This window comes from Cucurbita pepo, chromosome LG02 (assembly GCF_002806865.2).
Source record: "Cucurbita pepo subsp. pepo cultivar mu-cu-16 chromosome LG02, ASM280686v2, whole genome shotgun sequence".
NCBI lineage: Eukaryota > Viridiplantae > Streptophyta > Magnoliopsida > Cucurbitales > Cucurbitaceae > Cucurbita > Cucurbita pepo.
Window position 1 is genome coordinate 2,054,620 of NC_036639.1, and position 16,819 is coordinate 2,071,438.

General features: G+C 35.0%; 3 protein-coding genes across 7 annotated transcripts; 1 reads left to right on the forward strand and 2 right to left on the reverse strand.

Annotated features, from left to right (window-relative positions):
* Window positions 1–1,823: 1,823 nt before the first annotated feature.
* Window positions 1,824–5,242, reverse strand: LOC111788258 (probable protein phosphatase 2C 10). 3 transcript variants are annotated; one of them, XM_023668563.1, is made up of 7 exons: window positions 5,086–5,242; window positions 5,005–5,012; window positions 4,752–4,921; window positions 3,405–3,635; window positions 3,057–3,333; window positions 2,435–2,589; window positions 1,824–2,327 (listed from the first exon to the last, which is right to left on the reverse strand). In XM_023668563.1, exons 3-7 carry the CDS (start codon window positions 4,788–4,790, stop codon window positions 2,190–2,192), a joined length of 840 nt encoding a protein of 279 aa, XP_023524331.1. In that variant the 5' UTR covers window positions 4,791–4,921; window positions 5,005–5,012; window positions 5,086–5,242; the 3' UTR covers window positions 1,824–2,189. The 3 variants fall into 3 exon arrangements, with proteins under 3 accessions (XP_023524331.1, XP_023524332.1, XP_023524330.1); XM_023668564.1 differs by lacking the exon at window positions 5,005–5,012; XM_023668562.1 differs by having other exon boundaries at window positions 5,005–5,242.
* A 2,383-nt stretch (window positions 5,243–7,625) lies between these two features.
* LOC111788122 (cryptochrome-1-like) lies at window positions 7,626–11,619 on the reverse strand. Of its 2 annotated transcripts, XM_023668330.1 has the most exons (5): window positions 11,122–11,614; window positions 10,645–10,863; window positions 9,086–9,792; window positions 8,127–8,935; window positions 7,626–8,024 (listed from the first exon to the last, which is right to left on the reverse strand). In XM_023668330.1, exons 1-5 carry the CDS (start codon window positions 11,432–11,434, stop codon window positions 8,021–8,023), a joined length of 2,052 nt encoding a protein of 683 aa, XP_023524098.1. In that variant the 5' UTR covers window positions 11,435–11,614; the 3' UTR covers window positions 7,626–8,020. The 2 variants fall into 2 exon arrangements, with proteins under 2 accessions (XP_023524098.1, XP_023524099.1); XM_023668331.1 differs by lacking the exon at window positions 7,626–8,024 and having other exon boundaries at window positions 8,123–8,935; window positions 11,122–11,619.
* Window positions 11,620–14,660: 3,041 nt separating this feature from the next.
* LOC111788334 (signal peptidase complex-like protein DTM1) lies at window positions 14,661–16,604 on the forward strand. 2 transcript variants are annotated; one of them, XM_023668663.1, is made up of 2 exons: window positions 14,661–15,907; window positions 16,268–16,416. In XM_023668663.1, exons 1-2 carry the CDS (start codon window positions 15,663–15,665, stop codon window positions 16,341–16,343), a joined length of 321 nt encoding a protein of 106 aa, XP_023524431.1. In that variant the 5' UTR covers window positions 14,661–15,662; the 3' UTR covers window positions 16,344–16,416. The 2 variants fall into 2 exon arrangements, with proteins under 2 accessions (XP_023524431.1, XP_023524429.1); XM_023668661.1 differs by lacking the exon at window positions 16,268–16,416 and adding an exon at window positions 16,423–16,604 and having other exon boundaries at window positions 14,680–15,907.
* Window positions 16,605–16,819: the final 215 nt, after the last annotated feature.

The window sequence follows — 16,819 nt, forward strand, 5'->3', positions numbered from 1 at the left end:
TAGTTTTTGTGTGGTAGTTTCGTAATTGTTGTAACTTTAGCTATTCGAACCCAAGCCCAAGCCCAAGCCCAAGCCCGGACTTGGGCTTGGGCTTGGACTTGAGCTTGGACTTGGGCTTGGGCTTGTCTAACCTATGATTAAATTATGCACAAAATACTAATCGTATCATAAAAGTTAAATTTTAAAATAAATATAGAATTTGGTAATATCAAATATTGTATTTAAAAAAAGTACACTTTCAATTCCAATTTCATATGCATGCTTTTTACCGGTTGAATTACATTGAAGTTGATCGTCAATAAATGATGTCTAAAATTGAAATATTTCTTTGATCGCTCATTCAAAATTCGCTATTCAATGAGCACCATAAGTATAAGAACTACCTTGTCATTTCTCGATTCTCGATACCGTCAGGTTGCTTCTTCTCTCAAACATTATCATTTACTTAGCTCTTGTCATTTCGACCCGAACTCTATCCAGCTTTCCTGACCATCTAATTTTTTGTCATTCCATTTTGGCTCACATCAACTCGCTCTGAATACAATTTTAGTCTCTGAATTATCCCTATAATTCGAAAGTAACAGTTTAATCAAAATCTTCTATACCACCATGACAAAATTAAAGTTCATAAGAGATTCTTTTTTTTAATTCAACCGTCTTTGCTCNGTAAAAAAAAAAAAATTAGGTTTTGGGTTTAGATTAACCATCAAACTAATGCTTTTTTTCAAAGAAAGCTATCTTAAACAATAAAATAACAAAATTTAAATTAATGTTAATTGGGATGGTTCAAACCCTAAACCTTGATTAAGCAAATTAAATAGATTTCTACAATATAACTTCATATAACTNAGCTTACGGAATTAATATACGCCTCCAGAACAAAGCCATTACAAGAAATCGATCGAAAGATCTCAGCACTTGTAGCCGAAAGGAGAGGCGATACATGAAATCAAACCACTTCTTGAAAACAAAATAAATAAAAAGAATTAAGAATTGTAGATGTTCGTAACCTACGAATCAACGATGCAATCCCAAAACGAAACCATAACGAGAGAAACTTTGAGCGCCAAGAAGCTGTTCATTCGGCAGTTCATGCTTGGAAATGCAAGCCGGTGATGAATTTATAGAGAGCTATTCGAACCCTAGACGATAGTTTTTGTGTGGTAGTTTCGTAATTGTTGTAACTTTAGCTATTCGAACCCAAGCCCAAGCCCAAGCCCAAGCCCGGACTTGGGCTTGGGCTTGGACTTGAGCTTGGACTTGGGCTTGGGCTTGTCTAACCTATGATTAAATTATGCACAAAATACTAATCGTATCATAAAAGTTAAATTTTAAAATAAATATAGAATTTGGTAATATCAAATATTGTATTTAAAAAAAGTACACTTTCAATTCCAATTTCATATGCATGCTTTTTACCGGTTGAATTACATTGAAGTTGATCGTCAATAAATGATGTCTAAAATTGAAATATTTCTTTGATCGCTCATTCAAAATTCGCTATTCAATGAGCACCATAAGTATAAGAACTACCTTGTCATTTCTCGATTCTCGATACCGTCAGGTTGCTTCTTCTCTCAAACATTATCATTTACTTAGCTCTTGTCATTTCGACCCGAACTCTATCCAGCTTTCCTGACCATCTAATTTTTTGTCATTCCATTTTGGCTCACATCAACTCGCTCTGAATACAATTTTAGTCTCTGAATTATCCCTATAATTCGAAAGTAACAGTTTAATCAAAATCTTCTATACCACCATGACAAAATTAAAGTTCATAAGAGATTCTTTTTTTTAATTCAACCGTCTTTGCTCACAAATAGATGAAAAAAATTGAAATTAGAAAACAGGAAAACACTCTGAAAAGTAAAACCAAACATGAAGACAGACATAATCCTTGGACTACAAGGTTTGGTAGTCCTTCCATGTAATAATAAGACAATATTACACATTAAGAACTTCAAATTCACCTTCAGAAAGATATCAACCAATATAGACACGATCGGCCTAATCAAATTTACAGATACAGTCTTCGTCCCACTCTTTTTATTGTCGATAAATCATCAAATCTTCGTAAGGATTACCCGAAACACGTATACTTACCTTGTTGGCCTAATTAGTAACTCGGAAAATCTTATTACGGGTATATACTGAATCTGGAGGGGGGTAAAAAAATTTGAAGGCTAAAATCACCTAAATCTAACCACAATGCATGATATATCATCTTTACTCTCTTTCTGCAAAGCCTCAGTTATCAACTGCTTAGCAGCCTTTAATGGGTCTTTGATTCTTCGAGCGATATCGACCGCTTCTTGATTCGCCATAACCTGTATCATTCACATTCATAAGAACATTTGTAGATATGAAGAACAACTTTGTAAATGTATTAGGTGTTGATGCAACAGACAAATGGGATGGAAGCTGATATTAGCACCTTCCATAGACCGTCGCTGGCGAGAATTAATACGTCCATGTTGGCATCTATGTTGATATCTCGTATATCGGGATCCGATCGCAAGTGAGATTTGAGGCTCTTGTCTCCAAATGCTCGTGACACTGCTAGCTGACCATTCACTCGAGGTACGTCTCCTGATTTTTATAAGAATTCAATAGGAACAGGAAAAAACATGAGTTCAAATGTTGGACTGACCTTGACTTCAACTACTCGCTGTTTCGATGTTGGGTACTTGAAACAGTTCGAAATAGAAAGTACTCGTTATCGGTTTCGATCATTTAAGAATCATAAACGAGGACGAAAGTAAGACGACTCTGTTTCTTGGAGCACTAGCTTTTCATGAGATGTCAAAATGAAAGTTTCTAAATTCAATTCCTACATTGATATGTGTCTAAAGTCTTGGCGATCATTGGTTCGACACGACTTTAGCAATAGCGAAAAGTGACTAACCCAAGCTAAATAGATTTGTCCGATAAAAGAACGTCCCAACGAAAACAAGCAATTGCATACTATGGCACAAGTACAAAATATAAGTGGCGAAAAATTTGGATATCGCTCGGTACTAGATACCGATGACAACTTCTAACAAGATATAGTTTACCTGGCATGTTCGAAACGAAACCCCCTTTATGCTCAATTATGCCACGCTCCGTACTCGGCTCATGGTCGATGCTCATCTGTATAGCTTCACCCCCTCTTGATAGAACTGCACGAGAATCTCCAACATTGGCCACCCATAATCGTTGACCGTTAATCAGAATAGCATTAACCGCAGTTGATCCACCACGACCCAAGTCGGAGCTGTGGGATAGAATGGCCTGGTCTGTCTTCTCATAGGCTTTCGAGATGGAGCTGTTGGGATCGACCCAAAACTCGTCCTATAATGACAAAAGTGAAAGTAAAAACCAGACCAAGAGAAGCCATATGAGTACTCAGCTTAACATCCTACCTCCTTCAGGATATTAGAAAACAAATGCTTTTGTAAATAGGCAGGCACATTTTCTCCTAAATGGCCATCGTAAATGGCAAAGAGCCCCAGTTCATGTTCTTGAATCTGAACAAACTTAGCAACATGGTAATCTTCCATGGGATGATTAGCTTTCCCTTTTACCAGGCAGAACCCGTACTTGATAAGCCCCTCGTGGCTTCGTCCTTTACCGTAGTTTAACGCCGATCTAATCTACACGACGAAATTGTCAACAGAAGTATAAGAATCTAAAAACAAATTCACTCGAATCACAGTTCTTGTAATTATCAGGTCGGGATCATTCTTTTCGATTAGAGTCCACTCTCGTAGTTGAGGACTCGTTGGTTGGGATTGTTTTTTGTATGGTCGTGTACCTTCTTTCATTTTTTTCAACGAAAGCTCGGTTTCTTAATTCTTACCCAAAAATACAAAAACTACTTATTCGACTTAAGATAAGAACCCCGCCAATAGCCACGGTCCGTTGAGCAGTTAATCACGCTCTAGACATAGGGCAATGGTTCATCCACCAAACTCAAGGTTCTTGTCTCTTTATAACTCAATAACAAAGTTGTACAACCTATAGAATAGATCTCGTTCGAGCATGGTGCATAATTTTTTGTATAGATCACCTACAGCCACGGTCCGTCGAGCAGTTAATCACGCTCTAGACGTAGGGCAGTGGTTCATCCACCAAACTTAAGGTTATTGACCCTTTAGAACTCAATAACAAAGTTGTACAACCTATAGAACAGATCTTGTTCGAGCAAGGTCGTTGCACTAAGCATAATTTTTTTGTTTAGATCATCTACAGCTATGGTCCGTCGAGCAGTTAATCACACTCTAAACGTAGGGCAACGGTTCATCCACCAAACTTAAAGGTTCTTGACCCTTTAGAACTCAATAACAAAGTTGTACAACCTATACAACAGATCTTGTTCGAGCAAGATCATTGCACTATGCATAATATTTTGTTTAGATCATCTACAGCCACGGTCCGTCGAGCAGTTAATCACGCTCTGAACGTAGGGCAACGCTTCATCCACCAAACTTAAAGGTTCTTGACCCTTTAGAACTCGATAACAAAGTCGTACAACCTATAGAACAGATCCTATACATAACTTTATCACCTAAATTTCAATAGCCCACAGCTCCTAATCCACCAAAAGAGTTGATCAACAAATTTACGTTGTTCAAACAGAGCTTTGATAGAATTGTAAGAAGTTCCTCATACTAAATTTCTCTGTGATTTTGGTCAAATTTTGGCACATGAGGGAAAGAACACAATCACAATCGAAGAATCATGAAGAACAAAAAGAAAAACAAACTTACCCGAGAGTATGAAGCATTAAAACAACAGAGCCTATCCATAAGTATAAATTTCAAAAGAATTCCAAGTCGTTGTGGTAATTTCTCAACATCTATCCTTCGTACAGAGTCATCTCCACCAAACCAACACAAAAGCCCCAATTCCAATCAAATCCACCTCCAGAATTCACCGACTGCACCATCGATTTACGAACTCAATAACGATTCATAATAATCCATAAGGAACGATGCCCTAAAGGATGATGAAAAACGGTACCTGAGTGGCTGAAATCGCCCATGAACGATCAGATTAAAGCTCAAGAACAAAGAGGAAAAAAAATGGTTTAAGGTTTCGCACCTTCTTCTTCTTCTTCTTCTTCTTCTTCTTCTTCTTCAGGTTGTTCTTGTTGCTGTGTATTGCTTCAGTTGGTTCTTAATTGGTTTGAGACAATTGAATAAAGGAATGATGAGAGAAGGAGAGAGAAAAGGAGTAGGAACATATTTTGTAAGCTTTTCTCTGAAAATCAAAATTAAATAATTAAATAATTAAATAATTAAATAATTAAATAATTAAATAATTAAATAATTAAATAAATAGCAAAGCATGAGAGAGAGAGAGAGGCATCGTTCCATTGCCATGATTTGCAACCGTTTTGGAAGTCTAAGCTGACTCAGCAAATGAATGAGTAAAGTTATTAAAATTAATTAAAAATTATTTGTTTTAAATATTTTTATCTAAAAAATAAAAAATGGTATAAAAGAAAAGGTTACCCACAAACCCCGACTACGACTTTCTTCTCTGTTGACTTTTTTTTTTTTNTTTTTTTTTTTTTTTTTTTTTTTTTTTTTTTTTTTTTTTTTTTTAATTTCAATATTTATTCCACCATTTTTTTTCACCATTAAATTTATAAAATCATTTCGGATTTTTCGAGATTTGCTGGCACACCGCCTGGAGTCTAGTGTTCTCGCTGACACACCACCGGGTATCTCACTCTAATACCATTTGTAATGGTCTAAGTTCACCGCTAGTCGATATTGTATTTTTTGAATTTTTCCTTTTGGGTTTTCCTCTCAGAGTTTCTAAAACTTGTCTATTACCGAGAGATTTTCACACCTTTATAAACAATGTTTCGTTTCACACTCTTATACAATGAGGTTACTTTTTATATTTACACGAGTTAAATGATATGTTTAGTCCATAAACATGAATTGTCCATTAAACTTGTAAGGCTCGGGATTCACCCTAATGGGATACAAAATTCTCGAAAAATTAAGAGATATTTCTCCTTGTTAGTTAAATGGGGTCGGAGATGAAAATTATATTATCGATCCTTGTCCTTACTCGCACTGCCTTACCTTAGTTTTTAAATATAAGTATACAGACATATGGAAAACTAACGTTGTAATATTAAAATTTGAGTTTTATTTATAAAATATTATGTGATTTATTCCATTATTTTATATTTTTTAATATAAATTATACTGAAAAATAAAAATTGTATTTAGTTTATTTAAAAATAAATAAATTGATAAATAATTGGTTAATTATATAATATAAGGTATAATTATGACGTTTCATAGAGTCAAACTAAATATTAAAATGGGGATTACCTAAACAACTATAATATGATACTTATATTAATAGATGATGACATAATCAAAAAGAAAAAAACACTGTGTTTACGTAACGAAGAATAACTTTATTGAGCGGACGACGAAAATTTAAAATATATGAAATTTAATCAAATTTGAGGGACTAAATAATAAAAAAGTATCAATGTAAGTATAGCTCAATTCGTTGTGATATTATATCATCGACCAAAAGTTACAAGTTTAAATCTCGACCTCGGCGTATTTAATTTTTTTTTTATTTAATAAAATTATAATATTTTAATTTTGTGTGAATAAATTTTATAAATAACTTTTTTTAAAAAATAGAATAATTAATAATTAAATATTTTTTAAAATTGCAAATAATCAAAAGCGCGTGAAATGGGAGAATTGACTAGACGGTCAAGTTGACCGAGTCAAAGCTTGAGCTACAATTTTGTGGTTGATTCATAAATCTGAAAACCCTTTTATATTCTTTTAGGTTATAATTTTACCACTTTTTATTTTATTTTATGTCTCTAACTTTTTGGTCCAATTAATTATGAATTTTATTTTTTCAACTTTCTAAAGGTTAAATAATAATAATAAAATAAATAAATAAATATTTGAATTTCGCTCGAGAAATAGTATAAATTTGTATCTATATTCTTGTTGAAATTTTATTCTCAATTCTCGATGGTATTATATTAACATCTCTATTATTCTTATATATCAAAACTCTGAATCTAATTCTGCAATAATCTCATCATAAGCATCTATATTAAATTTTAAAATTAAAAATTTTTAAAAATATTTTATTTTTAACGATCTTATTCTCGGGTTACATTGACTAACGAGTAGCGGGGAAGGGTGGAGACGAGAAAGAATATTTAATAATTTAAAAAGTCAAATTGATTGATTTAACAAAAAAAAAATTGCCATTATGCTTAAAGTTTGTAGTATATAAAGAGATAATAAAGCAAGAAAATAGAAATAAAAATAAATAAAAAATAAAAATAAAGATAATTTTAAGTGTTGACTTTCTTTAGTGGTCTGAAAATGGAATCTGATGCTTCTCAANAAAAAAAAAAAAAAAAAAAAAAAAAAAAAAAAAAAAAAAAAAAAAAAAAAAAAAAAAAAAGACCTTTTACGAGCACAAGAACGTATCGATGTTTTTCTTTCGTTCAATGAATTAAATATATACTTTCGATTAAGAAGTTAAAAGTTAGAATTTTCGAACTCTACGTGTCGTTGAGCCCATAAAAAGCAATCAAATCAACGGTGCACGAGATGTTAGGCATCTAAAGATGAGCAGAATAGAGAAATATTTCGATAGCTTAAGCACGAGCTTACAAGAATCCGGGCTAATCGCAAACTTGAGTTTATTCGAAGACGATGAGAATCACTATTCCAGTTCTCTACGCTTCGGTTACAGCTACACAAATTACAAATTTCACTATACAGCATAGCAAGAGTTATGATACAACCGTAATAACGGAACGGAACGAGCGAGATGATCGGGCGATGAACTGCAGCTATGAGTTAGGTATTTCATACACATGACAGTAACCAATGGTCAAGTCAGATCGGTGGAGAAAGTAGAAGAACATGTTAGTGTGTTGCTGACTGACCAGAGCTAATAGAACAGGATAGCATTCGTCCTCCTCCTTTGTCTGTCTGTCTGCCTGCCTGTCTGCTAGTCCTCACCTGTTTAAGAAAAGTAAACAAACATTTGAATTTAGGACGACGACGACGATATGCAGCCCTATGTTCGTGTTTTTCGGTAGAAGATTTTCGAGACATTGTTACCCGGTTTGAGATAGCCGCCTCCAATTGATTATTTGATGAGTCTGTTGATGTCCCTGCAAGAACGAAGAGCTTGTTCCAATGCCATTTTCGTCGACCACAAACTGCTCGCCGTAACTCGAACTCGGTGGAGACCAAACCGGAACCACACCTCCGTCTCTTTCTCTTCGACCGTCACTACTCGAAAAAGACTCTGCAGTGGAGTCTTCAGCACCACTTCTTAAGCCTATACCTGCAGTATATGGAAGTTGAGCGTTCATCGGAGCAGTCGGTTGAGCTCTTCGATTTGCGTCTCTGGTTGGCTCTTGGTTTAGATTTAGATCTGTTGGTACTTCTGCTCTACCATCTTCTGCTGTACTTCGAATGTTCATAGAATTCAAAGAATGGTCGTCTTCTAACCTCACCGAACTCGTCATGCTCGGGACCATCTGATCCTCGAAGCACCGAATTGTATGAGCATTCATCCTAGCAGGCTCAAGGTCTTCATCCTCCATGGCTATGTCCTGAGGAAATGCAATTGGGATCGACTCGGATGAGTCTCCGAGTCCCTCTTCAGTTCCATTCTCGATCACAGCTCTTGAAGCTGCTTCTTGTTGCCACATCTCCGACAGCGCTTCTTCCAGCCGAGCCTTAGCTGCATCCAATCCTACGATGGGAAGAGGGTAGTTCGATCCAAGCTCGATCCCAGCAGCTTGGAGTACAGACTCTGGTGCATTCCATGGATGATGGATCCATTCAGTTGGTAATCTAGAAAGTTCAGGAAGCCATCTCCGGACGTATTCTCCGTACGGATCGAACTTATAACCCTCGAGCTGTACAAAACCAAGTATTAGTACAGATAATTACATCCAGAAACACATTGCAGATATTAAAACAAGACCGTTTTTCGAAAGCTTCATGTCTAAAACGCTCCATAAGAAACCTTTTTGCACAAAGAGGAAGAACGCCGAAGGTGTGCGCACCTGTGGATTGTCAATACGATCAAATTCCCGACTGTCGGGAAGTGTGCCAGATATGTATTGCCAACCAAGAGCATCGCTCTCGAGATCTGCATCCAAGAGCGTATCCCAGAAATACTTCATTCCCCATCTCCATGGAAGCTGCAGAACCTTCACAAAGAAGCTAGAAACGACGACTCGGATCCGATCGTGCAGCCACCCGGTCGCCCACAATTCCCTCATACCAGCATCGACTAATGGATAACCGGTTCTTCCTTGCCTCCATGCCTTAAAATAGCCTTCATCCACAACCCAAGGGAAGAATTTAAGGTGTCCAAGAAGTGGCCTTTCATGGCTGTACGGATGGTTGAAACTCATATATCTTGAGTATTCTCTGAGCCCAATAGATTTGAGAAACAAGTTGACACTCTCTTCACCGACCTCGTTTCCTTCATTCGCCCATAAAACCTGCTTCATTCGAACGAGATGAAACACTTTTCGCACGCTTACCTCCCCGAAATGCAAGTGAGGAGACAGAAACGAGGTGGTTGCACTATCCGCCTTCCTACGGTTTTTTGAGTACTCGATCAACGGTCCGTTAATGAATGTGGTCAAAGCCTTATCTGCATTGCTCCATCCAGGAGACCATGCTCGGGCGAGAAGTGCGTTGCTTCCCTTCTCCAATTCGTCTTCAAATACCAACGTGTCGCTTGGGCACCTCGATGCATCACCTAAGACGAGCAAAGACAATAATACTTTGAGTAAAGCATACATCTTAANGGGGGGGGGGGGGGGGGTGAACACTATCTGTTCGGTAGGTCGTACTACTACATCCTCGAGTTCTTAAGTTCCACAATATGCCATTATGCCCAACAACAAAAGAGTTTACTCTTAAAAGAATAGGTTCTTTTAGAAATGTAACCGCCCAAGCCCACCGCTAGCAGATATTGTCTGTTTTGGCCCGTTACGTATTGCCATCAGTCTCACGGTTTTTAAAACGTGTCTACTAGGGAGAGGTTTCCACACCCTTATAAGGAATGTTTCGTTTCCCTCTCCAACCGACGTGGGATCTCACAAGAAAAATCCCTTCATGGTCTACTAGTTTGCAAGTAACCATCTCTTAGCATGAAGGCTCGTGTTCTCAAACGCTATTCTATGGTTATGCACACCAACACGATAATACGCCCTATACGAGCCACCTAAAACACGTAACAAACGAAACTACGCAACTTTGGGGTACCTAAAGAACACTTGGTCAATTGAGTCTCTACCTCAACAGATCCCCGACAACTCAACATCGACTCCTAAATGGCGACTTAAGGAACCAAGGAGGCTCGTGGAACACAATAACATATTACGATAGATAGCAAGACATAACAGGAAAACTAAACTAAGAAAACGGATATACGGTTGTGAAGTAATCAGTTTCGTGACACTCTTGACTGAAATCAAAATGGATGAGCAGAGGTTCTCTCTTACGAAAACCATCACGATGAACGAACACAACAGCTAGAACGTTACGAATCCATCAAATACTCGATAAGGGAAACAAATCTTTGAAGTAAACACAAAGAAAAAGCGACCTGAAATGATTCTCTTAGGTGGGAGAAGAGGTGCCTCTGGATCACAAGGCATGCTGAGACATCTTTCCCAGAACCCGGCAAACGTCGTAAACGGATTGCCATCGACATCCTTAACGTCCCACGGCTCGTACAGCAAATCGGCATTGTAAGACCTCACGCCGATGCCTTGCGCAGATAAAACCTCCTTTGCTCGATGATCACGAATAAGCGACAAAGGATCTAACAAACATGAAGAACTCCATAAGACACCCAAATTATCAGAGAGATTCGATTCACAGCCATTTTAGAACCCTTTAAGAAAGCTTAAACACTTACAAAACTAGTCTGAGAACACAATTTTACATCAATAATGGCGAATTAAACCAAATCAAAAAGGGGTTTACCAGAAACCTTTCGAACAAATCAATTCCAGTAACCCTAACGGAGAAATTAAGCGACCGATTCAAAGAGGGATTAAGAAATGGAAGAAGAACAGACCGTATAAATGATTGAAGAAGAGCTGAGAAGCGCCGGTGGCTTTAACAACATCGAGCAAAGTAGAAATGGTGTTGGTGGATCTCTTAGTGAGAAGATAAGCGCCGAGGCTTCTAAGCGAAGAATCGAGATGCGCTAAGCTCTGTTTGAGCCACCACCGCGAGACTCGGCCAGGATAGTAGTGACCTTCTTCCTCCGGCGCCCAGATGAAGACGGCGACGACGGCGCCGGCCCTGACGGCGGCGGTGAGAGCTGGGTTATCTTCAACCCTGAGATCTCTTCTGAACCAAACTATGCTGCAACCGCCACCTGACATCTCGCAACACAAAACGCCCCAGAAAACACGTACCCGTGTTCTCTCACTCAGCAATGAACCATATCCATCTCTCTCTCCTCTCTGAGACTCACAGTTTTTTTAATTATTTCTTTATCTTATATTTTATTTATTTATTTATTTTCTGGGCTATTTTTCAGGAGATTAACATAGAAAAACGAGAGAGAAATAGAATCATATTACAAAAAAATATATATATTTTTTCATGTAAAAATAAATAAATAATTAATTAATTATAGAATCGAAATTTTATTATTATTATTTTTTTTTTTTCTGAAACAAGTTGAAGAACAAAAGCTTATGAAAAAGGAGGGAGAGAGATGGGAAGAGGATACAGCAAATTGATGCGCAAATTCTAGCCACAGATTTTTTTTTTATTTTTTTATTTTTTTTATAGATATTTATTTTGATTTTCCCTCAAAAATAATAATAATAAGATCATTTTCTTTTCCATAATAATAAAATAAAATTAGGTTAATTTAAATATTATTAAAGTTTAATAATATTATTAATTTAAAATTTAGCTCTGAACTTTTTTTTCTATTTATTATTATTATTTTCCATAAATAATGATTCAAACTCTTAAGATTTTGATTTTAAATTTCCATATATAATAATTATGACAATTTTGTTATAAAAAAACATGTGTGAATTTTATTCAAAATTTCAATTTTTTTTGTCTGTCGTTTTTAAATATTGGTAAAAAGATTCAATGAATATATTATTATGACTTGGACCGAATAAAGTTTAACTAAGCTCTCTATCTTCGAACCTCGTGACACTTCTCTCTATTTTTCTCTTTTAACTTAAATATGGGAGTTGGTGTGTTAAGCGGCGTGTAATTTTGACTTTAGGGTTAAATATTGAGGTCTCGAGAAAATCTGTTAGAAGTTTATTATTCTTGTTTGTATGGGAGTAGACATTACGATGAAAAATTGTAACTGTTGTCGAGTTGAGGGTCTGTTTCGTCGTTTATTTCAGTTATTAGGTCGTGGCGCTTTGAAGTCAAATAGTCTTTTGTTTTAAGATCGATTTACAAGGTAAATTTTAAATATTTTTTTTATCTTAGTTACTATAGAATTTACGGAAAGTTAAATTAGGAGCGAAAGTATATATTCTAAATTTAAATGTGTGTTAGTTTTTTTTTTTTTTTTTTTGAAATAAATATGAAAAAATTAAATTAAATATTGATGATAAATATGAATTCCACTTTTCAATTTTATTATTAGTCAACAAAAAAGTTATTATCATTGTCTTGGTTTGAACCTAACCATTTTTTAATATTAATGATAGATTTTTATGCTTTTGATAGTTTGTTTGGATGAATTTAGTTTTGTATTATTTATTTTAAACTCGGGTCGGAGCTTGGTTTGCTTATATAATTAAAAATATTATTTTGGATCTCGATCGTGTTTCTTGTTTCCATTTCTATCATTGTATTAATGACAGATCCCTTTGTGCTCCACCACGAGAATTTAGAGTTCCGTTCATAGCGAAGGTAAAGTAACGTTATGGTCAAAACATATATCGAAGACTTTTGAGTTATTGGCTTGTCCAACTTAGAAGCATTCACGAGTCGCTCGTTTAACTGTCCCTAAGAGACACGATCGAGAAATATCGTGCATGGTTTCCTCTTGTCCTTTCTTTCTCTTAGTCCCACCAAGCAAGATACGACTAAACAAAAGGTTCGAGCTACTCCACTCCTTCCCCCAATTTCTCTCTTGTGCCCCGTCTTTTTTTTATTAATAAAGTCAGGGTTTGGCTCCTTAGAGACCCTAGAAATAGATCGAGTATGAGTTATATTTATATTTATGTTTTGTGATTTTGATTAAATTAATTTACAATATTATCTAATTTTGGATATTATTTTGTCACTCACATCCATCTACATCAAATAAATAAATAAATATATATCTATATATATATATATATATATAATTATTATAGAAAATATAGATAAGAACAAAGACATCGTCAAAACTTCAAAATCAATAACAGTGCATTCCTCCTTTGTCCTTCATATATATCAAGTTGGAATAAAAAAAAAATAGGAGTCAAATATCTAATTACCTTGTTAACTCGTCTAATTATCTTCTTAGAAATACTAATTTTTTGTTTTATATTTATTATTCTCGAATAGATGAAAAAAAAATTTCACATAGGGTTAAAATGGTAATTAGACATAGCGGGTCCAAAGAAAATGATGTCCAAACCGAGAAGGTGATTGGCAGAACTTGGTCTTGGCTGGGTGGGTCTGATCCTCTATGTTTTTTTGGACTTTTGGACTATTCATAGACTAATATTCCATTTGTATTCATACCTAATATACAAGATTGAATTGGCTTTCTTCTCCACATAATCAACCATATCCACTCTCTCAAAAATCAAATTCCATTCAAATTTTAAAATATTAAATTTAACCTTTAAACCTAAGACATAAATTTAACCACCTAAATATATATATATATATATATATATATATATATATATATATATATATATAATTATTAGGGATGATATATATATATATATATATAATTATTAGGGATGAATGAATAATTTTATTAAACAAAAGAATATATATATATATATATCAATGATTTAATTATATTATTTATAGACTATGTAATTGTTCCCTTTGATTTGATTGTCTGTCAGAAAATTTAGAAATTTATTAAAATAAATTTAATTGGTTAGAAAATTTATTTTAATTTCTCTAATTTATTAATAAAATATTTATTAAAAATAATATTTATGAGGCCAAATGATTAAAACAATATATGATAGTATAGGTGTTAAATGTTGAAGGATGAATTTGACTTTTCAATAAATATTTTTAGTTATTTTAAACAAAGAAAATAAAGAAAAAATAAATATATATTTAATATTTGGAAGAGTTCAACTAACTTATATTAAATTTTTTAAAACTTTTATTTTAATCGTACATATGGTACACGTCATACTTTCGAACACAATTTCTCTGATATGGAGAATTATTATAATTAACATGATATCATAAATTTATAAATAAATAAAAAATATATTTTTTAGAAAATAAAAATGACGAGAGTTTGTGTTCAGAGTGAATAATATCATACTATTGTACAAATTCGTGTTTTATGATACGTTGATCTCACTCTCTCACATCATTCTCGTACTTTTACATAATTCTTGTAAATCATACTTTACTTGAAACTGTTCGTACTACTGCATAGTCATTCATTGTATTGATTTCCGAACGTACCTAGAAAAGAATCTCCTATTCGGGAGAATAAAGATCGAAACCTACCTTTGTACCTTTTGTCTCCTTAATTGAAACACAAAAATCATCCAATGCCCTCAAAATAACAATAATAATGTGTTGATAAGCCACATGCCCTTGGCTTGAATTCAAAAGCCATTTTTTGCTGACAAAATTTGATCGTGTCACTCTTAACAGGGCAGTGTCATTGATAGTTTGAAATAAAGGCTTTTCTATAAGGGGGCACGACATGCCGTCCAAAAAATACGCAAAAGATCTCATCTGTCCCGTTTGGAAGCCAACGTCTCCATGTGGCTATCCATCCATATGCCTTTCCACGTCGACCCCTCCTTCCGCCACTTCCCACAACATAATGTCTTTAAGATCGTTCAACATCTACATCACAAACTCAAGCGACTGAACCACCGTAAGGATAATGAGTTTATAAGTAATAAACATTATCTACATTGATATGAGACATTTTAAGAATACCAAAAGTAAATCTAGGAAAGATTATGATCAAAGTGGATAATATCATATCATTGTGTAAGTCTGTAGTTCCAACACGGTATCAAAGTCATAGACCTTTTAACTTAGCTAAATCTTTAAGTGTCAAACAAAGGGTGTCAACGGTGGTGCAGTCAAGAGTGACTCAAGTGTCAAACAGATGGTGCACTTTGTTTGAGGACTCTAAGGATAAAGTCGAGACTCGATTAAGGGAGGCTGTTCGTTGGGGGTAAAAACTAACTTAAATAAACGTATGTGAATAGGGCCAAAGCATTTAAAGATACAGGTTACCGTTGAAGCCGAGCAGAGACATTAAAAGAGCTGTACAATAAATGCTGCAATAACTAAGCAGCCTCCACCGGCAAACCCTATACCCCGGCCCACACGCACTCTCCTCTTCTCTTCAATGGCCATCGCTTCGAGTATTCTCTCATTTCTTCCTTCGTTTTCATTTCTAGATCCATGGCCGAAGACGCCGCCCTTAAATCCTCTCTGGTTTTCCTAGCCGCCGTCGTCGTTCTCGTCGGAATCTCCACGCATTCCTTCAAGAAAATGGCCGTAACTTATCTGGTCGGCGTTTTCGCCATCGCCGGCATCCTCTTACCAGACTGGTGCTTCTTCGACCGCGATTTCTCCCGGTGGATTTCTCCAGTCACCGAAGAGGAAAGGGAATCGTATCGGATCTCGACTGCATCTCGGAATCCAAGGTCGGTTACTTTTGATTCTTTTTTCTCTTCGCTCTCTGTTTCTGTTGTTTGATTGATTCCAGAGCAAAAATTGTGCGAAAAAAATTAGGTTAAGTGATTTTGCAGCCTTTGCCAAATCAATTTCGTAATCGTGTTTTGAAACTTCTTTTGGTTTTTGAAAGTGATTTTTCGAACTCTTCATTTGAATGCATTGGAACTGTTGCAGGTTTAGGATCTATCCAAAATTGTGCGAGAAAGTTAGGTTAAGTGATTTTGCAGTCTTTGCCAAATCAATTTCGCAATCGTGTTTATTGAAACTTCTTTTGGTTTTGAGAGTGATTTTTCGAACTCTTCATTTGAATGCAAGGAAAACTGTTGCAGGTTTAGGATTTATCCAAAATTGTGCGAGAAAGTTAGGTTAAGTGATTATGCAGTCTTTGCCAAATCAATTTCCTAATCGTGTTTGTTGAAACTTCTTTTGGTTTTTGAAAGTGATTTTTCGAAATTTTCATTAGAATTCTTGGAAACTGTTGCAGGTTTAGGATTTATCCAATCAGACTGGCTGTGTACGCCATAGTTTACAGTGTTGCGCTATACAAGTGGTGGAAATTCGTTTCCACCTAAATCCTCCATCATATCTGTAGTTATTATCTGCTATAGAATTTTTTTTTTTTTGGAGAAAAATAAAAATAAATTCCCCCAAATTTGTCCATTTTTACTTACACTTCCAATTTCATCAAATTAGCACTCAAAATTAGACAGAATTCAATTTCTATTTGCAATTTTGACATCGTATAATATTACTTTTTTTAAAAATATTTTTATTTGATTGATGAGTCATAAAATGTAAATTTGTAAATTTTGATAATTGCATGAAACATAATTTTCTTGAAATTAGGGATATTTTTAATTATTTAAAGTAAAATTCTTGTG

Excerpts from the sequence above, each read along its gene's own strand:
- LOC111788258 (XM_023668564.1), bottom strand. The coding sequence starts at position 4,790 with ATGGATAGGCTCTGTTGTTTTAATGCTTCATACTCTCGG. Across the intron at positions 3,334-3,404 it reads TTTCTAATATCCTGAAGGAG|GACGAGTTTTGGGTCGATCC; the intron begins GTAGGATGTTAA and ends TTGTCATTATAG. Across the intron at positions 2,328-2,434 it reads CCAGCGACGGTCTATGGAAG|GTTATGGCGAATCAAGAAGC; the intron begins GTGCTAATATCA and ends TGAATGATACAG.
- LOC111788334 (XM_023668661.1), top strand. The coding sequence starts at position 15,663 with ATGGCCGAAGACGCCGCCCTTAAATCCTCTCTGGTTTTCCTAGCCGCC. Across the intron at positions 15,908-16,422 it reads ACTGCATCTCGGAATCCAAG|GTTTAGGATTTATCCAATCA; the intron begins GTCGGTTACTTT and ends AAACTGTTGCAG.
- LOC111788122 (XM_023668330.1), bottom strand. The coding sequence starts at position 11,434 with ATGTCAGGTGGCGGTTGCAGCATAGTTTGGTTCAGAAGAGATCTCAGG. Across the intron at positions 10,864-11,121 it reads CTTCTTCAATCATTTATACG|ATCCTTTGTCGCTTATTCGT; the intron begins GTCTGTTCTTCT and ends CATGTTTGTTAG. Across the intron at positions 8,936-9,085 it reads ATCGTATTGACAATCCACAG|CTCGAGGGTTATAAGTTCGA; the intron begins GTGCGCACACCT and ends GGTTTTGTACAG.